General features: G+C 30.4%; 1 protein-coding gene across 3 annotated transcripts in view; it reads right to left on the bottom strand.

Annotated features, from left to right (window-relative positions):
• Positions 1-6,202: 6,202 nt before the first annotated feature.
• Cep97 (centrosomal protein 97kDa) overlaps positions 6,203-25,899 on the bottom strand; it is a 67,845-nt gene continuing 48,148 nt past the window's right edge. For all 3 annotated transcript variants that reach the window (XM_075378242.1, XM_075378244.1, XM_075378245.1), the window contains 3 exons: positions 25,159-25,522; positions 20,983-21,092; positions 6,203-8,161 (listed from right to left, as the gene is read on the bottom strand). In XM_075378242.1, the coding sequence (XP_075234357.1) occupies positions 25,178-25,522 (345 nt within the window). In that variant the 3' untranslated portion in view covers positions 6,203-8,161; positions 20,983-21,092; positions 25,159-25,177. The remainder of the gene's footprint in view (positions 8,162-20,982; positions 21,093-25,158; positions 25,523-25,899) is intronic.

Raw genomic sequence — 25,899 nt, 5'->3', positions numbered from 1 at the left:
CGTCGAAAAACATTTTGGACATGAAACGTACACGATTTTAATGCTCAAAACGCCAACATTACGGCTGGAAAATTGTTCGAAACAGTCTTTTAAGAGTAAAAAACAAAATATTTTATTAAATTCGGCTATGTTTGTCGTAAAAATTAGGAGTTTTGTATAATCGTTTTTCTTTTATTAGTACCCTCCTTATTTACGCTCGCTATGTTTTGCTCTTGTTGCTGCTCTAAAATCAATTTTCAGGTAAGGGAAGATCTCTTTCAATATAGCGCGTACGTTTCTTACTCATCCTGTCTATAATAAAAAGAAAAAAAAAAACATTCTAGAAATACACTACTATTCAGTAGTGGTTAAAAATATATAAAAAAATATGCGACATTGGTAAGTAAATCTGTTTCAGTAGAATCACAAATTATTAATGCGCATACCCTCAAAGTGTTATGGAATCGTTAACTTAGCGGAGATCTGTAATTATAGGAAGTTGCACCAATATTTTATTGAAAATTCAACTACTATTAGATTATCAAAAGAAATGCATTAAGCGTACGTATTGAAAAACGTTTTCGCTGAACTGTGATTTAAAACCGCTTTGTTTTGCTTGTCAGTATGTTTTTTCTAACAAAAAATATAACACATTACACTAGCGATCCAGTTTTTTTACGACCTTTAAACGGTTTAATAAAAATAATTTGGTAAAATTTCCAAATTGGCGACTATTTAAACGTTTATTGCCAAATCTGTCTTCCTTCTAATTTTCTTCGTCGACTTGGTCTTCTGTATTTGCCAATTCTTTATGTTATCGGATCTGATCTTTCTTATTTCGTCCGAAACCCTTATATTTCGGGTTGTTTTGGCTGTAGAAAAATATATTTTTAAAATTTCGTTGATTTCTGGTTTATCAATTGCATCCAATTTTTAATCGAATTTCTTTTAGGTCTTTATTTCCCAAGCTCACACTTCTGATTACCAGTCGTTTTAGTTATCTATTTTCTGGCATTCTTATGATATGGAAAAAGCGGGATAACCTTCGTTTTTACATTAGATCGATTCCGTAATACTTTTGTAAACAGTTTCGGTTTTATATTGCACAAAACATTAAGCTTTCGAGGGCAAAAACTTATCGATTATCGGTGCGTAAATAACGTAAAGATCGGGCGATGCGAGTCCGTACGTTCAGTAAGAAAGGGCTCTGACTCGCACAGTAAAGTACTGTAATTTATAATTAATAACAGGCAAATATTTTAGGCTGTAAGGTAAAATACAATAACACAACACAAATACCAATAATAAGCGACTTTATAATGTTATTTTAATAGTTGATAAAAATAAAACAATTCTTTTACGATAATACAATAAATTACTTAATCGTATTACGTATGGTACAATGTATTATTATTTTTACAATAAAACATACTTTCTTTTATTTTTATTATTCGAGTGCAAACATTTAAAAAGTAGTGAGTATTATGCAGGCAACTTTGGTCTTTTTTTTATCAATTTATGTTAAAAAAAATCATACGTACATACAAACACACATTATAATTGTGGATAAAACATATGACATCATATTTTAACATCGATGGAGTATTGTAAAAATAAATACTTATTATAAAAATAACACTAAACATTATTAAATTTAAGCGATTATTTTGCGTAATTTTGATTTTTAATTTATATTATATAGTCTGATTAAATACGTGACGTTTGATTTTGGTCTAGTTAAAATATAAACTTTTTTCCTTCTCAAATAAATTATCTATCCTTTAATAATAATAAATCAGGGCAAGAGATTTTGGAAATATATTTGATCCGATAGTTGTGCAAAACAAAATTTAATGTCACGCATACCTCTTTCTTCATTATTGCGTAGGTGATTTTAATTTGTATTTATCGGCAACAGGCAGAAGTGATCTGACATTACTCAGGTTGATTTAAAAATTTTTTGGATTAAAATACCAAAGGAGTGCCGCTTGAAGTTAATATCGGTGATATAATTTTGTGAAATCAAGGACAATTTGTTTGGCCGAAGGATTTTTATATTTCGGGGATCGGTATCCGACAAATACTTTCCCCCGCGGCACGATACGCGGGAACCAACGAGGGTTTTTTTTTAATGAAACCAAAATCTTTCGTGTAGTTTTTTTTTTGATCCGGAGAAAAAGCGACTCGTTCTAATCCCGATAAGGCAGACGTATCTGCAGAGAGAAGGAGCGGAAAGCGAGATAGTATTCCTTCCTCCAGAGCGGCTGAGATATTTCATCGGGTAGAGGGTAGTTACTACTCTTTGCGGTCGATCTGAGAGTACCTTCCTTTTCCATCGCCCATCCGTTTCAATTATTTTTGATCCTTTCATCCCGTTTCCTGTGATAAAACGTCCTAGTACTTAAGTAAAGAATGAGGGTCGAGTTATCCAGTACTCTGTTCATCCTATCGGTTAACCGAGAAAGTTCCTTCTGTGCAATTGTCCGGGATGAGGGGTGGGATTTGTTTCCAATCCGGCAGCAGTAGAAAAAGCCTGAACTGCTTAAATGATCAGATAAAGCCGGACCTCCTAATACTTTCTATCACAAAATCAACGTTAGAAATCATTTCAAACGTATCTCAACTGAGATTTTTAATAACCGTTTAAAAGTTTACTTTTGTGCGCAGTAACCGATTGTCTTACTTTACGAGAAAATTTTTGTTTTACCGCAAAAAAAATTTTTTTCTAAGTCATCGGCCGATAACCGCCTCCCTCTTTTTACACGATAAACGATTCTTAATCGCTTTATTATAAAGGGACTCATTTCGCCAAGATCCTGTGGAGGGAATATTTTTCAATTATCTCAGAACTACGTATGAAATTTGGATCCCTATATAAGATCCGAAGACCAAAGAATTGGGACGTAGCGGTTTGTTCCTGTCGAAATATGGACACAATTCATAATGCGAGTCGTTAATCTGTAGTTTTTACTTCAGACCTGCAAAAATCAGGTTACAGTCAGGAAATTCTGACCAAAATAAAATAAATAATTAAACAATCACCAGACTTATACAAGCAAAGTCCATAACATTAAAGATCGACTGCCGTAGATAATTTTTTTTTATTTAAAAAAGATATTCTTAAAACATGTTTGTTTCACTGATACTTTAGTTATAAAATATACCGCAGCAAAGCAAGTTATGCGGTAATATTTATTTATTACAATTTTCTTTTTAATTTACTAATTCTTTTTTTACATGAAATAAATTACTAGTGATGATAGGTAAATAAACATGAAATATTCACTAATGCATAAAAAAACCTTTTATAGACTAAGTAGTGTTTAAAACATTACTGTTACAATCGGAAGGCTTCCTCTAATCTAATTTTTATTAAATAATGTAGTACTTACAAACAACTATTAACATTTTTCTTTTTTTTAATTATCTTTAATTTCATCTACAAACTATTATCGTAGGTAATGCGAACAAAAAACAACACACATTTTATTTAGTTATTGTAAAAACTAAAAAAATAGTTACAATTTTATACTAAAATCAGATTTAAATGCGTTATTTCTGAAATTTAAAATTTTGAAAAATCGATTAGAAAAAGTAATATTATTTTATTTTTTTACAAGTAATTAAAATTAAATTATAAATATTATGTAGACGTTTTGAGACTGGGAAAGGAACGGATTCGGTTATCTGTAAATTTTAGCTGGTCACTTTTCTGATACTGAGGTTTTTTGTAATAGAAATCCTAACAACGGGTGAGATTCTATGGTCCTACATGTGTGTAAAACAACATAAAAAATAAATCGACTTAAAAATTAATTCATTTGTTCATCAAATGTAAATGTATTACAATAAAATCTATTTAATTTAGTCATTGTGGTTCCATTATATTCGTTAAATTAAACAGCAATACAACAACTTCTGGCTAAAATGAAAGGAATGCTCTGGGGCATGTGTCTGTAAAAAACAAGGTATAGCTTTATACTGGAAAAATGTTTGATCAGAGTAACATTAAATAATAAAAAGAAGTGGTTATAGTTAATAATATAAAAAGAATTACACAACATTTATAACTGAGAATAATCTGCATGTATTAATGATATAAAATGGCGCTTTGGAATGTAAACTGATCAGATGAACTGTTCATTGCCACCTGTTCATCAGAATTATTGTTATATGGTGCAGATCATCAATCTTGTTAATTGTAAAATGTAATTACAGATTCATCTTTTAAATGAAAAAAATTATTTGTCCAACAGAAATTCATTGGCAGCTAATCAAAATATATAAACGTGCGACTGAGTAAGTCAAGTAAGACGCATTAATTTTCTGATGCATTAATAGCAACTTTTTTTTGGGAGGCCAGAAATGCATTTTTCTGATCAATTATTTACTTGAATGACAAACAATTGATGCCATGGATATAAATCTATACTACAGAATTTACTGTTGTTGGCTTTACTTTGCTAGAGGTTTTTCCATTAACTAATAAAAAAAAGACAACATTTGTAAAATGACATTTTATAATAAATTTTCAAAATGAGCAATGTTTATGGTCTTAATAACAGTATAAATCTACTATTAAACATATTCAAGGCAATAATATTATACTCCACAGTAACTAATTTTTGTTGCCATCGTATTACTGAATTTCTTAAAGTAAAGAATTACGTAATCCTTAAAAACAGTCAGCATTCACTTATTTAATATTCAATCGATTTATTAATTTTGTGACATTCAGAAACTTTCAATTTTAATTTAAAGTCGGGTTTTAAAGCCTTCTTCATTTAATATTAACTCTAAACTTTTAAAGTGTGTTCAGTGTACACAAGCAGTAGTAATATTACATATTCAAGAAAAGTCAATATAAAAACTGGATTAAAGTAAAATTAAATATGTTGAACTTTATTAACCTGAGGTCTTCTCTAAGTAAAATTATTTCCTTTAGTTTTGAAAAGCCTAAATTACAACAAAAAAAATCAATCAAACTTTGTACATATGTTTTAAACAAAACACAGTTAATTGTCCCCTAATAAACTTTTAAAAAATTTAAAGAAATATAATTTTTTATGATAAAAACAACAAATGTTAGAGCAATCTGAAAACTGCCAACAATGCGGAAATGATTTTGTTATAATCTGATAATTAATTCATATCAGGCTGTTGATGTAATATCGTGATACTTTTAAATTCTAAATGAGGAGACAAAAAAGTATAAAAATGCTGAGTTCAAAACAAAAGAGCTGAATGAGTATAGTAGCAAATTATATTTTAAATTCTATTAATATGAACTACCTAAAACAGAATGTTGATATGTAAGAGTTATCTTACCTCAATTTTACCATGAAAGTACTTTTGCGGAATCCTCCAGTCATGACTGAATTCATTTAATTAAATTACATATTAAATAAAAGATAAGATAAGATACAAAAATAAACCTGCAATGGGTGGTGTTTAATTTTTAATATCTTTGTTTAATATGCAGTTTAATTATATGAGTCCAATCATGACTGAGGATGCAGAATCCTGCTAAAGTATTTACATGATAAAATTGAGGTAAGATATGTCTTATCTCAATATTCTCTACCATGTGGTTTATATTAATAGAATTTAAAATAAAATTTAAGAGTACAGACGAATAATATGAATCTTTTTAAAATTTCAATAAAATGCCAAATGAATATGTACGATGATTTTTAAAGACAGATCGGTTACTATCAAAAAATTGCTTTTAATATGGACATTAATTCCATATCTGTATCTGAAATAATCTGGAATGGACTCCACTCGCAAAAGTCAATACCAAATCATTGTAAAGTGGTCAGCCATTCTGAATCAAATCTTTACTAAGTCTTTTACCATTTTGATTCACTTATGGACACTGTACTGGGATAAAATTTATCACCATTATACATACACTATATTGAATGTCAGCATTTGAAATACCTTCAGATCACAGTTATTACAACTCTTTACCTTTCTTCGATACATTGGAGCGAACATGTTAATGGAGTTCTAAAAAATACATTCTGATAGCTTATTCGACATAACCACGTAATATCTCATCATACACCAACTATTCTCAAATTTTGAATAATTTCTGACTCGCTGCCCTTAAAATAACAATTTCAGACTCCATTCCAATAAATTTCTACCATTCTTTACTAAACCGAATATGTTACTAAAAAAGAATTCTAAACCCTTTAATGATCAAATTTTATTTGTAAAATTTTTTTTTTTTTAATACAACTAGAATATCACTTACAGACTAAACATCTGGTTTCAATTTATACAAATTATAAAGAATATAACAATTTTTACAATTAAAATAAAAACAAATGATGAATAAAAATTATAAATACCATATTATTAAATTAAATACAATTTTTTCTTAAATATGCTATGATGGGCCAATGGCAATATCAGAGAACATTTCCAGGTATAAATTTTTGCATCACAATGCATTTCATTCATTAATTAACTTTAATCGAGGTCAAATTTTAATAAAAAGAACTAAAACATTCCACAAGTCTGTACAACATTGTTTTTAGTTAATAATACTGACGCTTGAGAACAGAAAAGCCTAATTTCACTAAATAAAAAACCAGACTAAACTTTTGACAGTATGCTTAATATTATTATAACATAATACATATTACAATTTAGAAAAAAATATTAATGAAAGACAAATTTTCCATAAAAAAAATCTAAACAAAATTAAATTCACTAATATTTTTCAAAATCTTGATTAATTTTGGATATTTTCATAATTAATTAAAAAAACAGAAATATTCGAATAAAATTAGGAATTACTTTAAAAACAGTAAAGGTTGACTAGTATAAACTTTTAAAGTATATTAAACATTATTGTATTAATAATAGTAATAATAACTATTTTATAATATAATTTTAACAAAATACATTATCAAGTATCAAAAGGACGGACAACATCATAAAAAATTAAGTTACAAAAATTATTAACACAACATACATCTTTTAAGAAATACGTAAAACTAAATTTGCATCGATTCACAGTAAAAATGGTTTAATAATTAGCATACAGTATTTAATTATAGGACAAATATTAGTGACTATGAAGTATAATGTACAAATTATAATAAGAAAAGAAAAATATATATTTAAGATTGTTTTATATTTTATCTAATAAAAGAAAAACAAGATTATAAATAAATATGCAAATGACAACAGTAATCTTAATTACAATCAATTCATCATCTAAACTGGAGTATTAAAATCACAGTGTAATACTTGGTTATAAATAAAATAATCTACTGATTAGAGATGATTATATTATACCTTTTAAATACAAAAGAATTTACTTCCAAATATAATACTATTTGTGAATGTGAAATTAGAATGGAATGCGATTATTACTTCTACTCAGGCAGGCGGTAAGATGTGTGTGTACAAGATGGGCTTGATCCATTATAATGATAATGATGACTAATTTATGCTATTTACAACAATTAACAAAACATACGATACAAAAAGAAACTGTTTACCGATACACATTTTCAAAAATTTTTAATTTCTGTCTGTGCCAAAGGGATATGTGCATGCACACACAGATCTTTTTAATAGCGGTTACCGCTATACTATTCTAAACAATCAGATAATTTCTTCACAAAAAATAAAATAATAAACTAACATCAACATAAGGCAACACTGACATATTTTCATTTACAAATAAATAAACTCAAGTAGTTAAATGAGACACCGAGAAATATTTTTAGATTCAATAATTACAAAGATTATAGTTACACAAATCATTAAAAAAATCTAGTTAAATGGAATGTTCATGCTAAAATCATAATAAAGCATTTTACTTTAGTAAATTTATCGATAGAATTTGAATGAATAACATTGAATTCTTAATGATCATACCTATAAGTCGATCATATTTATCTTCTCAGCTTAAGGCAGTAGTTTTAGCCAATAAATATAAAATAACATGAAGAACAGTGCACAACCATTTATCATATTACAATTGTTTACGACATATTCTGATCAAGCATAATTATTAACTATATCCCAGTTAAGTAGGTAAAAGTATTCCTTACAATCTGATGAGTTCTACAACATCTGGAACATCTTGATGAGTAGCTCTTGGAATATAAAAGAGAATAAAATCTCAACGGCCAAAACAATGTTTATAAACAGGTTCCTGAAATACAGTGAAAATTAAACATCACCAGATGCAAGTTTCCATTCAGATAGCTAAATGCATCTTGCAATTAATCAGTGGATAATAAAGAATATCACAGCAGTTTGATGCTAATCAAAATAAAAAAAATAATTACGATTACTTATATTCTAAGAAATTGATCAATAAATTATTGTGTTACTACTAAACTAATAAAACCAATGAAAGCAAGATATATAGTTACAAGACTTAAAAATCAAAATTTTGGCACTATTTAGGAATTTAAAGAAAAAAATAGAAGAAAATTTATAATTAAATAAGAAAAAATTTTATATTGCAGTAAAACCTGTCCTTAACAAAATTTCAAACATCAGGAAAATATTTATAGAAAAATTTTAATAGTGTTTAATCAAATTTGTAAAAAGGAATTAGGAATCTGAAAGAAATATTTATATTGAATCTTAAAAAGACATTACGACAAAACATGGATGTTAGAAAAATCCATATATAAAAGCCTATTATAAAATTAAAAAAATATAGAATAAAACTGAGAAAAGATCCAGAACTATGCTTTAATGTTTTTTTCATATGTAATACTGGATCTACAGTAGGAATGGGAAAGCTTAAGTGCATATAAACTTGTTCTACTGTTGCAGGAAAGAGAATTCATAATATGCTATGTCAGAACAGGAAGGCCACCTTATCTGAAACTTTAAAATTTATAAATGTATGCAGTGTGGCTTTTAAAACAGTAACTGACATGAAAGGGGATGATACAGATCCAGTATACAGTAAGAAACAAAGCTTAATAAATTTAGTAACAAATAACAATGGCAGTTGTATATATTTATTCACTGTAGCTATGGATGAGACCATCTCATATATATATATATATATATATATATATATCATATAAAATTTATATTTAACTTGGTTTTTGGTAGTCACATTAGTGAATTACAAAAGAACTTTTAATGCTTAACTTACAATGCTATCGGTCAACTAAATATGTACCCCATCTAGCTGTTAATAAATTCATTTATGTAATTACATTTTTATTTAAAAAAGAACAAAATTATGACTATTCATGTAGGAAATTTTAATTACAATTTGATGACTGATAACTTGTCACTAAATGGAACACACATTAAAGACACTCAGGATTAGTTAATTTAGTGACAGATAAATCATCATTAAGAGATTAGTATAGATTAAAGATGAATGAAAAAATAAATCAAAATAGTCAAATGACCTAAACAAAAAAAAGAAACAAGATTCTAAGAGAAACATCATGGGGTTCTAATACGAACTACTTACCTTGTCTAGTTTTCATGAAAATTTAACAGCATTGATGTACGTATTTTATTTTTAAAACTTTCCAAATAAAATTCTACGGTTATGACTACACCTGTGTTTATTTTTTTTGTAATCTTATTGATCTCAGGGGACATCAGAAGATTGATAAATGGAAAAAAATTATGCAACCAAAATGTAACCAGTTAAATATTTTGCCTCCTCATAGTATTATATAAAATGCTCTAGCTGGAAAATAAACATAATTTTTATGCATTCATGAAAGTGGCGATGTAGAGTTTTTTAAAAATCAAATTACATCCTTAAGGCTTTCAAGCCCACACTTTTGATTATGAATTAGTTAACAGGCAATTTTTCACAATATCAAATCCAATAGCTTTATTTTATATAAGTACACAGCAAACTTATTGACACCAAATGAAAGAAAGTTTCTTTTATTCGTTTTTAGTTTATTAGGAATTTTATATTACCACATTTTGGGGTGCTTCCCATCCTTGACGCGGACTCTGCAAACGCTTCTTAGGTGAAAATTAGGATAAGTATTTTATAAGCAGTTAAGCATATAGGAACCATTGGTGAACCGTGCAGAAAGCACCTCCTGCAAATTGGACAACATCTAAACATTGAAAACTTGTACAGACTTGGATCGATGAAAGGTAACTGAAATCAAAACAGCCCTTTTCAGGCGAATTTGACGAAGAATATTAGTATTTGAATACTCTAAATTAATGTAGAACATATAACTAGAGCAAAGAATGAAGCGCTAGAACACTTACCAAGAGAGGAAAAAGTAAATATCATCTTGCTTCAAGAAATGCAGGTCACTGACAGAAAGCAGCTAGCTCAAGACAGCTAAAATACTGGGCTTTGAAACAACAGTACTATGTCATCAAAATTATGGAATAGCAACACACATCCAAAAAGGACTAGAATAAAGTTTCATAAGTGTGTCTGAAGAAAACCCAATTTCCTGGCAGAAATTAATGGGACTGTCTCCATGTACAAACCATGGAAAGTACATACAGTAACCAACGACAGTAATCAAATTCAGAAATAGACCTACGATCATAGCTGGTGATTTTAACAGTCAAAATACCAAATTGGGCTATATTGAAACAAGGACTCGGAAACAAAACTGGAGGAATGAATGGAAGCGCAGAAACTTTATTCTGATATATGACCCCAAACAGAAAAGTACATTTCACTTGCGACACAGATCCAGACTTGTGTATTGTAACATCGAATAAAGAAGGAGGCCATCAATCCAAACTGTCTGTAGGATTTTGAACAACTTTCCCGTGAGTCAGCTTAGACTTGCAGTAATAGAAATCAGTTCAGAGTGCCCCAAGTGAACTTCATCCAAACCCCACCGAAACTTTGGAAAAGCTGATTGGAAAGGCTTCACCAAGAGCCTGAAACCAGCATACAATGAATTCAGCCAAATTGTAAAAATTTGTGGGACTAGTAAAGTAAAAAGCATAGCCAAAAAACACATCCTTAGAGGTTAATGTAGAAAATATGTTCCTGGGTGAAACAAGAATGTGAAAAAATACCAGGATTTCAGGAAAACAGGCTATGTAGAGGCAGCAGACTCATAGCAGCATTGGACAACAACAGAAGGCAGAAACGGACTCAGTTAATGGAGAAGATGAACTTCCAGAAAGCTAGCCAACAAGCATAGACCTTACTTCAAAAATTACAAGGTGAAAACACAACAAATAAAAATAGACTAGGCAAAATTTCCAGTCGTATAAGTGTCAAACATTTCAAACCTGGATAAAGAGCATAGTCAAGCCATAAAAAAGAAACAAACTGAATTAATAAAATCAGCCAATTTGGTAGCAAAGAATTAACCACAGCTATCACATTCACCTCAAGCCAGGCAAAGCAGCTGGAATTCACACAGAATTCATAAAACATTTAAGAAAAAATGCTAAAAAAAAAATGGATACTGAAACTTTTTAACTACATACTGGAAACCAGTAACTACATACAAAAACCAGCAAGCTGAATTCTGAAGGTCCAGGAGCTGTGATCACCAAGTGAATGCTCCAACAACACACACAGATCATAGATTCTACAGAAATGATAAAATAGCCACCACTTTTATTTTTATTGACCTCTCTTCTCCATAGGATACAGAATAGCAGATAGGAATGTCAACTCATTTCCTTCAAGTGATACTCTGTAAGACCCTATTCAACAAGCTACTGAACAATGGGATTAACAATTGAAAATTCAATGTATAGCTCAGAAACAGGAAAGAAAATAGAATGCAGATGTTGAATAATGGTCTACCTAAGGGTATACTACTAAGGGTTATACTTTCTCCATTACTTTTATACCTATATTTGTCAGACCTGCCAGAAACAGAAGCTCATACATCCAGTGTGCAGAAGACACAGCCCTAGCAACTCAGTATAACAAGATCTCGGTCACAGAGAAGGTGCTGCATTACAACTTGGTTAGCAATAGCTAAGAGCTTCACTAAGTTGAGCCCATTTTTCGCTAAATGGCCCATTTTGGAACAGGCTGGCTCGATTTGGCTTGGCTGACTCGGGTCAGTGTTCTCGATGCTTAATATCAGATGATGCATATCATGTGCTGTACGTCTGCTCAAAATATAAGTTTAGGCATGCAGAGGTGGTCTGGGAGCTTGAGGGTATTGGTTAGAGTCTGGATCTGTTGGCTTACTGGAAAGTTATACATGAGTGGTGCATTGTTGAAGAATTTTTAAGTTTTTGGTGCTCTAAAGAATTGTAGTGTGTTTAGTGTAGAATAGTAGCCTGGGTGGCTAGGACCTGTTTGGGTGCTTTTCTGCCAGAGTAGGCGTACTCAGCAATTGTGCCCGGTTGCTGTTTGGTATGTTTGTGGGTTGATTCTTAGGTAATTTTGGATGCTTCGGTATGGAAAGGCCACAATTGCAATGTTACAAAAATTTTTTGAGGGTTTGAGTTTAATATTTTGTTATGATTCAATTTGTAAATTTTTACTGGTTTATCAGTTTTGATTCGGTTTAGGTGAGTTTGAAAAATATCTTTTGTTAGTTGATGGGTTTTACGTAAAGTCCATAGGAATGGAAGGGGCGGTGTGGTGACTGAGATCATCACAAGGCAGATCTTCCCCTGTGGGATAATGTGCATAATGTCAGGAGCAACCAAGTCCACCTCAGTGGATTGGCCACTTCTACTAGCCAACATCATGTCCACGCATCTATGTCAAAAGGAAGCACTGGTCAAAGACTGGAAAAAATATGAAATGAATCTGGTATTACCAAAACATACGGATATGGAGGTCCCCAGAAAGACTGAAGTCAAAGAAAACCAGAGTAGAAAACCGTGATAGGTCCCATAACAGAAAACTTCAATGGAATATGAAAATGGTGACAGGACTGGAAAAAACAGAATCTAGACCTTAGCTAAAAAAGCATGGGTGAATTAATGGTCAAAAAGGAAATTAAAAGGAAGAGGAAATGGTCAGAGTGGTAAAATGATGGCAAATTCTGCAAGGACTCCAAATGTGATTGTGGAACTGAGAACAGATGATGGAACACATCCTGAACAAATGTCCAAGTAGAGCCCTCAAAGATGAATGGGTAGAAATCAGAATCATCTCAATGGCTGCAAGGGAGTGGCTGAATAACCTGGATGTGGAAATCTAATCAATCTATAATTTTTTTTATTTACTGCCTTATTTTATTACTTTGATATTAATCATTTTGGAATAACTATTTGTGTATGTTAGAGATTTTGCCTGTAAACATATGAATAATAATTATCTTTTTTCTATTTTTTGCTGTTTTTTTTTTTTTTAGAAAGTTTGAATTTATATTTAAATAACATAATATTGAAAATGAACAATTATGAATTATTTTTCAAAATTAAAAAAAAATACCTCTATTACTATAAAGGGATAAGTAGAATTTAGTATTCAAATTACTAAGTAATTACTGGGTTCATTAAAGTTTTTGCATGTTTCACCAATTGCAGAGAATTCTAAAGAAAATATGTACAGTTCATTGTATTCCAAACTCTGCTTGAATACAGGCAGCAACTGTTTACGAAGAGTCTAAATACTTAGTTTGGGTTACCCCAGGCAAGGGGCCTGAAAAAATTAAAAAAATTACTAAATATATCATTCTTTATCGTCTTTCCTTTTTGTCAAATGTTGCTCATAATTAAGAAATTAAAATGTTAATAAATAACAGAATAACATTCTACACAAGCTAAGTAGTTTTAATAATAAACACACAATGACCATGTTTTTAATGGCACAAGCCAGACAGACGACTTCATATGAATATTTTTATAATTTAATAGAATTATCAAAAAACATTTTTTTTTTTAACAAATGAAATTAAGTTATTGAAAGGTTTTGCTGCATATCTTTTTACATAAAAATACCTGAGACGTTGATATAAAACAATTTTCAATTTTTAATAAAACACTAATTTCTTTAATTTTACACCTATATAATTTGATGAATAAAATAAATATATAAAAAATACAAAAAGGATAGAAATTATATAAAAACTTAAAAATAAATACAAAGACAAAATTACAACTAAAATACTAATATTAACAGCCAAGAAAAAACTACGCCAATTACAAAACAGCAATTAATTTGTACTACTAAATCTTTGGTATTAATATTATGTTTGGCTTAAAGCAACAACAGTTAATGGTCTTTATTATTTAATTGAAATAATAAACTACAACAATAAAAAGACAGATCTAAAAGACAGTGAAATATAATAATGTCTTTTATAGAATTAACTTGTGACTGCAAATGCCAGTTGCATATGTAAAAAAAAGTACCATATGTATTGGGAAACAATGAATATTCTCTGCTGCACTGTGTAACTCAATTTTCCTTAAATTAAACCAGCAAAAAAGAAGGGAACATCCCTCCATAAGGCTGCATCACTCTGTCACCTCAAAAAGTAATAAAAATATAAAATATAAAATGAAAGTAATATATACATTTTACGACCCCACAACCCAATGTCACATGGTTAAAACTACTTAGCTGCATTGATAGTAATGGGTATGAACATGCATGTACAAAGTCTACAAACAAGAGCAATTTACACGTTCCATCTTATGTGGTGAACTTATCTGGTCTGCTAGCACAATATTCGCTGTGAGAGCACAAGTTCAAACATGCAATACATTTGATACAATGTCTAATACATTTGAACACATTGTGCTCTCAGCAGTATAAAAGGGTTTGTAGAACATCAGTTTAGTTTCGAATGCGAAGTGTGTTTCTGGTATCTTTAAGTTTTAAAAGTGTAGTTTCATTGAAAATAATAATAATTGAGGTTTTGATTTTTTTAGTACATGGTCAAACAGTGTAACAGTGTTTTTTTTTCAATTAGATGCTTAAGCAAAATGGATTAATTAGTGAAAAAATAATGAAGTGAGCCATCTACATCCAGTGAATTGATTGGTAAAAATACAAGATTGTACAATGACAGTTATTTAAATTGTTTTACCTCATTGGATGGAAAACCACAGAGCATTGTTTGCTTTCAAGTCCTCTCACTTGGAAACTAAACATCCAGATCATAAAGCAAACATTTCTCAGCTCTTATTGTTTTGTGAAATATGAATACGATCGGGGCAGATCCATCAAAGAAAATATGTTGTTTTGCAAATCAATATCTGGTCATGCAACAGGACAGAGTATTTTTGATGTTTTTAATGAAGCTGCTAAAGATAATAACATATTTTGAAAAAAAGCCAATAATGCAATAACAGGAAGAACAGTGGATTTATGAAAAAAATTGAACGACTGTCTTATAGCAAAGGTGGTATAGATGCGTTGCTTCTTTCACAAACATGCTTCTTGTCACAAAAAATATGCTGGAAAATCTCAACTATCTTTGTAAAAATGGCTAATTCTATTAAAAGTCGATCATTACAGAATATGTTAGGTAACCTATGCGATGAAATGGGTGAAAAGAAAAAATTTCAGAAGTCAGATGGTTATCGTGGGTAAAAGTGTTAACCTGGTTATTGGAATTGCAAGATGAATTAATATTTTTTCAGGATAAACAAACACCATTCTCAATGTTTTTACAGAATAATGAGTATATGTTGCTGATGACTAACTTAGCTGATGTATTTTTGCATTTAAACAACTTTAATATGAATTTACAAAAACGTGATAAAAACATTTTATTAATAACAAATAAAGTTCATATTTTCATTAAGAAACTTGCTATCTGAATCATTCATTTCAAATCAAAAATTTTGATATGTCTCCACTCAGTTCTGATTATATTGAAAAAATTTTAATGAAGAAGACACTGTTTATTCACTACAGTTTGGATAGCATGAAGATGTATTTGCATGAGCTAAAAATTCAGTGGGTAGAGTATTTCCTGGAATATACAGATAATTTTGTAAGAGGTTAGTACTGAATCCATTAGTGAAAATGTTTTTGCAGCTACTAAGTTACTGAGATTCACAATTAGCTCATCGAAATGTCTGCCGATAAAAAGTTACAACTACAATTAAAATCTGACGTTTTAGATATGTTCTGGCTTGCTTGTCAAAGTTAATATGGACATTTAATCACAGAAGCACTGAAAATATTAATTCCATTTGTAACATCTTAGCTTTGTGAAAAGGGTTTTCCATCTATGTTGCAATAAAAACTAAATATAGGAATTGTCTTTTATCACTTGAAATTAATTTGTTCTTGTGTGATCTATGTTATGGAGAAACTTTTAAATGAAAAACAAACACAACCATCTCTCTTTACATGTGTACTTATAAATGTAAGTAAAATGTTTATAATAAAATAACTTCTTTCCTCATAAAATGATTTCATTATTGTTTATGTGTGAAGTTGTAAATTCATGACCTCCTTGTTGAGAAATGCTGATGTTAAGTGATCGGCCGTGACTTATTCAAGGGAAATTTTTGCAATTATGAGCATTACTCAAAAGTTGAACATTACTTTCCATACTGTGTACATACTTATCCAGATAATTTACTGGTTATTAGATGGTTATGTGTACTTTTAATAAATTGGCTATTAAACCATAAATCTTGTTGCGATACACTTTGGTAATGCAACTAAGCTTTTAACAGCACATTATAACAGCTTAACTAAAAATAAAACCAATCTTTGGATTGATGACCATATGTAAAAAAATATATAAAAATACAAATTAAATGTAATAAAAACAAACAGATAGTTTAATAATATATTTATAAAAATAAAATTTATGCATTTAATTCACTGTAAATATTTTATAAATTCATAATAAATTATATATATTTTTATAAAAATATAACATAAATATTGCTTATGACGGAGTTAAAAAATACAAGCATTTTGCTCAAAAAAGCATTACCTTATTGTAACTGCTATTTGATCACACTGAGTAATTCATTATAAATCACATAACTTACATTCTCTTACAATATAAATACAGCAAACTATATTTTTCTGTTTATCTTCAATGAAACACAAAAGAAATTAATTTTTAGGCATAAATCTTTTTGTTATTTATACAGAGAATACTTCAAATAAATAAATAAATTTTACATGCTTTGCTTTTGATATTACATATGGCCTTTACAAAAAAACTCACACTTAACATCATGAGTCACTACTAAAATCAAAAAAAATAATGTTACAAGTATAAATGTTATTAATGTTTTTATCCAAAAATCTTTTTTCCCCAATTTCCAATTACTTTATTATAAAATAATCTGTGATACTTTTGATAGAATAAGTTCCCTTAAAAAGTCTTATCTTCTAATAAAATGACTATTTACAACTCTTGATTTGGACTATAAAATCACAGTCCAAATCAAGAATTTGATTCATAGATAAGTCTTATAAAGCTTCCACAAAATTCTGATGAGCAGATACCTAATTATACTTGCAACTGATTCAAAAAATACCATTTTGCACATTTATCCTGATTCTCCAGTTGCTGTTTTCATATAATCACAATACTGTTTGTTAATAGTCATTCATTTATACAGAATAAGTAGCATTCATTCATGCTATCAATAGTAAATTATTTTCTTTGGTTCATTTTAAAGAGAGGGCAGGTTTTCTTTTTTAAAAGAAGATGAGAAGAAAACTATGAAGAATTAAATGATCAAATGCTTATTTGGATAAAAACAAGATGGAGCAATCAAAAATGAAAAAATAAAAAAAGCATGCTGGGAAAACACATATAGCAAGTTAAACTCTATAAAATAATACGACACTAAATGAATTTATAAAATGCAACAGTACACCCCAAAATAAAATACCTGAAGAACAGATATTACCTTGAGTTACATATATTCGTTCAATTTCTTCATAACATCAAGGATACCTTCTAACCTATAAATAACATCCCCAAAAACCATGCTAAACAATTAATTGGAGATTTCAATGCTCAACTAGGCAGAGAAAGAAAATATTGTGATATCACTGGAAAATGGCCCACCCAAAAGAAAACCAACAAAAATGGACATAGACTCTTTGATCACTTCAGAAATCACAACCTAATCTTGAAATCCAAAAATCTTACGAGAAAACTTCAAAAACTAGAAACACCCTGACTTCACTAAGGAGATCTGCAACGTAAAAGTCCTCCGGGGAGTAGACACAGGCCCAGATCAATATGTAGTCAAAATTAAAATTAAATTTACTCCCCAAAGAAAGCAACAAAACCAAGCCCCTAAAACTAAAAGAAGAATGGACCCTACCCAACTAATCAACAATAAAAATTACCAAAAAGTAACAAAAAAAATAACAATCACGGATAAACTCGAAGATCTAGTGAACAACCTTAAACAAATTACAGAACAATTAGCCCTAATAAAACACATGAAAAACGTCAATGGAGGAACAGCGAATGTGATGAAAGATTGGAAAAAGACATCAAAGCATAAAGCATGGCTATTTAACCAATCCCAAAAATAAGAAACATCCTTCCAAAATCTAGTAACAAAAGTACAATAAAAAGACAACACCATACAGACACATTGAAGTCAAAAGACGATTCACTAAAACACAGACTATTATAAAACCTTCAAAAATAGCTCCAAAAATACGAACCCCCCAAAACTTTACTAATAAAAAATGAAAATGGTAAACTGGCCCATAACTCCTAAACTGTGAAGAACTGACAGAATTCCTAAACAACACCAACACCCCCAGAAAACATCAACCCTCTCACAAAAAAGAAGTTACCATGCACTGGATGAGATGAAGAATTACAAAGCAGTAGGACTCTTTAGTAGAGATCTAGAAACATGCAGGAAGTTCAGCAAAAGTTTCCCTTCATCAACAGTTTGTCAACATCTGGATCAAATAACTACCAGAACACTGGACGACAGCCCTCATCCTTCTGCTACACAAAAAGGGAACAAAACAGACCCTAACAATTACAGGGGAATCTCACTCTAGACATAACATATAAAAAATTCTTTCAGGAGTCATCCTCAACAGAATTGGTCAACAACTCGATAAACAACTACCGGAATACCAGGGAAGTTTCAGACCCTGGAGGAGCTCAACATACAAAGATTTCAAGAAAGCTTATGACTGCATCCACAGAGAATCCCTATTAAAAATTCTAAGACACCTTGGACTACATATCAAATTAATAAACATGATAAAACTGACCCTTACAAACACTAAGTCAAAGGTAAAATTCAGAGGCAAGCACTTGGAAATGTTTTGAGATCAAAATAGGACTGCGCCAAGGTGATGGACTCTCATCGCTATTATTCAACTTGGCACCACTAGCAATGACATCAATGAAGCTAAATCACAGGTATTACAACTTCAAAACATTGTATATAAAATTGGTCTCAGAATTTAATTTGAAAAAACAGAACTTATGCTTCAAAAACCAACACGATTAAAGGAGGTAAATATAAAAGGTAATAAAATCAAAACAGTAATCCAATTTAAATACCTCAGAGAAATAGTAACAGACAACCTAAACGAGAAAACCTCAATCTAAATAAGAAGGAACAAACTAGCTAAAGCAAAAAATAACCTAGTACACTTACAATAAAAAATGCCTATCAGTAAACGCAAAAATAAGACAACACAGTTATAAAACCAGAAGCCAATTAAGCAGCAGAAACACTCTTCCACCTAACAGAACAATCAAAGACAGATAGAAATCAAAAGAAGAACTGGAAGAACCTGCATCAACAAAAAGTACCAGAAATGGGTAGTGGTGGATTGTGCCCAACATAGTCGTGCACAAAGAGTTAGAATCCATCACTGATACCATGTGTAAGAGGAGACTAAGGGATTCATTGGACATATGAGGATCCAAGATTTGACTAAACAGCTAGTACAATCTCAAATCGAAAAACACAAAGACTGGATGTAGATGGTTCAGAGAAATAAGAGAGGATCTGAAGGAAATTGGCTTTACACCAGTAGACACGACAGATATGATAAAATTAAACAAGAGAATCAAGAACAAAAACACTCGCTTCACACTCACAAGAAAAAACTCATAAATGAATTATGCTTTAATTTACGTGATGGTGGTCATATTGAACATGTGATAAGCAGAATATAATCTCCAGGTGTATAGTAAACACGTATTTTACTTTTCTGTATTGCGATTTAAATAAATATTTCTTAACAAAACAAAATGTTGGATCATTTTCTGCACCACTCTGTATAAATTTCATTAATTAAAATTTCCTGAACCAGAAGCTTAACAAATAATTTAATTACATCCATTTATAAGTAAGGTATATAAAAAAAATAAATGGATAGTACTTTACAAATAAAAATAAAATACACTGGTCAAGTTCAGTGAAGAAAGGATAAATACAATATGCTAAAAAAATGACGGTTTGCAAGTAATTATCAAAGATAACTGCTAGGGCTAGTCCAATTAAAAAAAATGTTAATTTCTGTGTAAATTACAATACATAAAATGTAGATCTATTTTCTTTGAATTCACTTTATATTCATTAAATTAACAACAAAGAGGTACAAATAGTACAAAATCACTTATGAAAATTAGAAAAAATAATAATACTTATAGTATAATTTAGTAGTGGTACTGTTTTATTTCAAAATTGTAACTCACCCCATAAACAATAATTATTACAGTTAATTAAAAGATAATTTAATAGTTATAAATAAACTTAATAAATAATGTTAATTTCTTAATAAACAATTCAAATGTTTATTAAAAAATAATAACAGTAATATAATTTTTATGGATGGATTCACTAGTTACATGTATTAATTTTTATACTAATAACAATAATAATAATATAATTATTATATATTGAGCAACATTAAATAATAATTAAAATAATACATACAGAACAAAAGTGATAATAAACATGTAATAGTGGTATTAGTAGTAAACAAATATATTAATTAGAGCAGTAAAACAATTTTTGATAGATGATACGTATACAGAAGTAATATATTAATTAATTGTATTAGTTTGAGTACACAATTAACATGTATTTGCAGCTTCTGTTAAATATTAGTATGTACAGTGTTATTATACTTACAGTGTAATTGTAATAAACTATAATTGCGCTTAGTACTTGTATGTAAAGAAATTTATATTTATTACAAGCAATCATTACCGTTAATAATATTAATTACCAACAACCAATTCCTGGAACAAACAAACAACAGCTGATATACAAATTAACTTAAAAAAAAAAACATGTTTATTTTTCTATAAAATGCGTTATCCCATTATGAGAATAATTTGAGAAACAAAAATTATAAATTTACCTTATATTGTCTACTTGTACAATACAGGGTCATTCACGGGAAACGTATGTTTTTGAAGTGGGTTGTACTCGGGCATTCGTAGTGAAAGGGGCACGTGGCTGGTGTCTGACGTTTCCTTTGTTCATAGCATTTACATTTTAGCCGTTGAGATGGAGCTGTGGATGCTAGATCAACGCCTGTACGCATATGACAGTTTTGTGCGAAATGACGAATCCGTAACTGCTGTTCAGCAACATTTCCGCCGTCAGTTTAATATCCATCATAATGCAAGTGTCCCTTCTCGTAACACAATATTGCGATGGGTAAACAACCTTCGAACAAGTGGTTCAATATTGAAGAAAAAACCACCGGGTCCCTGACGAACTGCTAGCACTCTGGAGAACATCAAACGAGTAAGGGAAGCCATTGTCAGAAGCCCACGCCGCTCTATTCAGAGGCATTCAGCAGCCCTTCAAATGACCACAAGTACGGTTAAGACGAATTCTGCATACAGACCTGCATTTCCATCCTTACAAGATAGCCGTCGTGCAGCAGTTAAACGAGCAAGATTTCACGCAGCGATTACAATTTTGTCGACAAATGCTTACCATTTTTAAAGAAAATGAAAATTTGTTATTGTTAATGAGTGACCAAGCCCATTTTCATCTGAATGGCTTCGTCAACAAACAGAATTGCCGGTATTGGGCAGAAAGAAACCCACATCAGCTTCACGAGAGACCACTTCATAGCCCAAAGGTGAGTGTCTGGTGTGCAATAGGAAAGGTCGGTGTTATTGGACCGTATTTTTTTGAAGAAATGACGCTGTCATAACTGTAACAGCTGATCGTTACATTGCGATGTTGAATACGTTTTTCACCCCGAGTTATGAAACCGGGGAATCGATTTTCAAAATGTGTTATTCTAGCATGATGGAGCTATAGCGCACACAGTGAGGGCAACGATGGCTGTTCTCCATAACTTGTTTCCGGGACGGATCGTTTCCAGATTCGGCGACATTCCTTGGCCCCCTCGGTCCCCTGACTTTGAGTAGTTGTGATTTTTTTCTGTGAGGGTTTCTGAAATCGCATGTGTACGGCAATAAACCGCATACATTGGAGGACCTAAAGATCACAATTCGTCATCACGTCACCCAGATTGATGTAGACATGCTGTAAAGAATTGAGGCCAGTTGAAAGGCTACAACAATGTATTGCCCAAAATGGACATCAATTGCCAGACATAATTTTTCGTTCATGAGTAAGTAACAAATGCTTTGATTTAACAAGTGTTTCAGTACCAATAAAACTTTTTTAAAGTAAATATTCAATTTTTTATGATTATTTTAAAAACATCCGGTTCCCGTGAATGACCCTGTATAACTATCTACTTGTACAATATGTATATTGTACATTTTATAATTTTATTTTTCAGGAGCTATTTAGTGAATACTAAGAATTCTTCAGGACTTATTTTTTTTAAACAAAAATGGAAAAGAACATAATGGGAAATAACACCTTATCAATTGAAATCAATTTAAACAGACTCTTAGTTTTGTTAGACCACTTCACTACCATCATCTATTTAGTTCTAGTTAAAAAAATAAAATAAAATTATGCATAAAATTTCTCCAAGCTAATTATTGTGATAAAAAATGATATTGATTAATCATATATAAAAAGTAAGATGTACAATTATGAGCTTATAGTGCCTTCTCTTATAATAGAATGGTGAAGTGTGGACCAGGGCAGCAAATGATGACAGACCAAAAAGATTTGAGAGAAAAATTCTAAGAAAATTTCATAAAGGAAAAGAAGACTACAAACTGAATGACAAAATACATTTTCATAGATGGTAAAGATGTGTTGTAGTAAGGTTCACATCTCAGCTAATCGAACAATTAGTCAAACAGGATGGGTGACAAAATTATTAAAGAAGAAATACTAACCATTTTGAAAAAAAGATTCCAAGGAAGAAGGAAGAAAAGAGTAGAGTAGAAAAGAGGAAGTAGTGTTTGTATGGATGTTAGAGGTTAGGGTGATATTTTTGGATATATGGTCTCTTGTTTCCTAGCTGACAAAAGGCTCTGATCTGACAGGTTTTCTGTAGTTACAGTGAAAATAGTTTATGTAGAAAAGATATGTGACTTACAATATTTACGAGAGAGAGAGCTGTCAACCATAAGGTGACTGGAACAGCCGATACGATCCTTGCACCAGAGTGGAGATAGATTACTCCATTTACAAGGTGTGGCTATTAATTAACAATATTAATGCTGTAAAATATTTTATTTTAATATGGTGCCAGGTCAGGCGAATAAGGTGGATGATCGAACACTGGGATATTATACTTGGCTAGAAACATGTTGACAGATAATGCAGTGTGAGCCGGTGCGTAGTCCTGATGAAAAACCCATGACTTGTTCTTCCACAATTCTGGTCGTTTTTTTCTTATTTTTTCATGGAGTTGAGCAAAGACCTCAAGGTAGTAATGTTGATTAATACCAGAGTATTAATCAACATTACCGGGTTGCTGAAGGTTCTGACCTTCAGGAACCCAGTGAAGGTTCACAATTCGATGAATTTAGAAAAAAACAATCATCATTGCTTTGAATTTTGATTTTCTCATTCAAGTTTTCTTAGCGATCAGTGAAGTTGGGGCCTTCCAATGCATTGATTGACGCTTAGTTTCTGGATTATAAGTGAAAAACCAAGATTTATCACTCTTGCCAAGAAGTTTGGGTCATTTTCAGTGGCATTCAAGGTATCACAACAAACATTTTCACAAGCTTCTTTTTGTAGATTGTGAGAACTGTAGGCATCATTTTCACGCACACTTTTTTCATGTTAAAATTGTTACGTAAAATTTGCCTTAGGTATTCATTGTCAATTCCTACTGTTTCAGCAATTGCATGAATAGTTAACCAATGGTCAGATGGGATCAGATTACCAAGTTTTTCAATATTTTTAACAGTTTTTGGACCTTTTATGTCATCCTTGCTTAAGGACGTGCTTAAGGAAGTGGGTTTTTACCACTCAAAAACCCACGAAAGTGATAAACACTGATTGCTATATACTTTTTTTAATAAGATTATTTTCACTAGCAATTTTTCCAAGTTTCATATGAAATTTCATGTCAATTCTTTGCTTTAATAAAACACTTAATTTTTTTTGGCAAAACAGAAAAACAGATGTTATCCAAATGAAGTACACAGCCACACTAATATGTCTACAGAAACTGCTGTGGCAGCAATCGAAAGAGAAGGTTCCTGCTACACAGCTGTCGGTCATATGAATTTGGTGCATGTGAAGTTCTTCTGTATCAGCATTAGTATCGCTATTTAATAGCCAAACCTTGTATATGTTTGCCAAGCATTTGGCAAACCTGACAACCTTATTCAAGAAAAAGGGTTGAGTTATAGATTTTTATATGAGAGTCAGGAAAAAGTTATGAATGATACCAGATTATAGTTCTTTTTAAAATATTCTGTCATAAATCTATTCTTCACAAATTTATCTTAGATTAAATTTACCTTACCTGTTACTTTTCAAATTTATCCATCAATCTCATTTTCAAAATTTTCTTATAATATTTGAAAAGCATGTTTTTTTCAATCTGGATTCCTTTTGCTGCAAGATTTTCTCAAGTATGACAGTGTACGTATATATTTTAAAATTCTATTAAGTACTTTTAAATTCTAAAATTTATGATTAATAATAGTAAACCTCTTTTCTACATGAAAACAACTCGCTTACTAGTCTGATTCTGATATTTTACTTAGTAATAAATTTAAAAAAACATAATCTTTTGGTATATTGTTTTCTCCTGTTCTCCTATCTGTATCAATAATTAACACATCTAATTATGTTTCTTCATTCTTGTTACTTTTATTCTAATCTTGTAAGTTTAAGACTGAATTTCCTTCCTAGCAATAACAAGAATTAATATTAAAAAAAAATTATACTTACATAAAAGAGAAGATTGCGATTAAGACTGGTCATCGCCCTCAATTTTATCATTTTCATCTCCCTCAGTGACTGAAGTGACAGTATCTTGATTATGTGTGACAGTATTTTTTAAAACTCCATCGACAAGGTTATCAGCATAATTGGTCAACTGATGAGATTGTTGAGATGAAGTAGATGCTGAACTCTGAGTCGGTGGTAATGGTAATGTAGATGGGCGCTGATAAGGAAATCTGCTGTTATGATCATCCTGTGGAGTATGCACTGCTATTATTTCTGTCTGAGTACTAGTGCCAGTCATACTACTCCCACCACCAGGACTGACACACCTTAACACTTCTTGCATAGATTCTTGCAGCTGCTGCACCTATAATTGAAACAATTCAAAAATAAAAAACTGCCAATTATTTTTTTATTTTAAATTATGAAATTGATAAGAAATATATTAATTTAGAATATCAACTAGTGAATTGCGATAAATGGAAAGGACGATTCAAATATCGAATTTTTTTTAAATTTTATTTTGGAATTATAAGCAGCAATAATAATAAATAATTTTAACATCTTGTTAAAATAACGTTTAAAAAGAAGCATTTTCAATGGTTTAATATTTGAAAAAAAATTTGTATATTTAATAAGTATTTGTCATTTTTGTTCCTTACAGGTTTAAAGATCTCATCATAAGTTTTTCCTAAGTTGACCTTTTTCCATTTCTAAGTTTGTTTGATGAACCAAATAAATGAC

Source organism: Lycorma delicatula, chromosome 11 (assembly GCF_047948215.1).
Source record: "Lycorma delicatula isolate Av1 chromosome 11, ASM4794821v1, whole genome shotgun sequence".
Taxonomy (NCBI): Eukaryota; Metazoa; Arthropoda; class Insecta; order Hemiptera; family Fulgoridae; genus Lycorma; species Lycorma delicatula.
The sequence above is the reverse complement of the archived record's forward strand: the minus strand, read 5'-3'. Positions and strand labels throughout refer to the sequence as shown.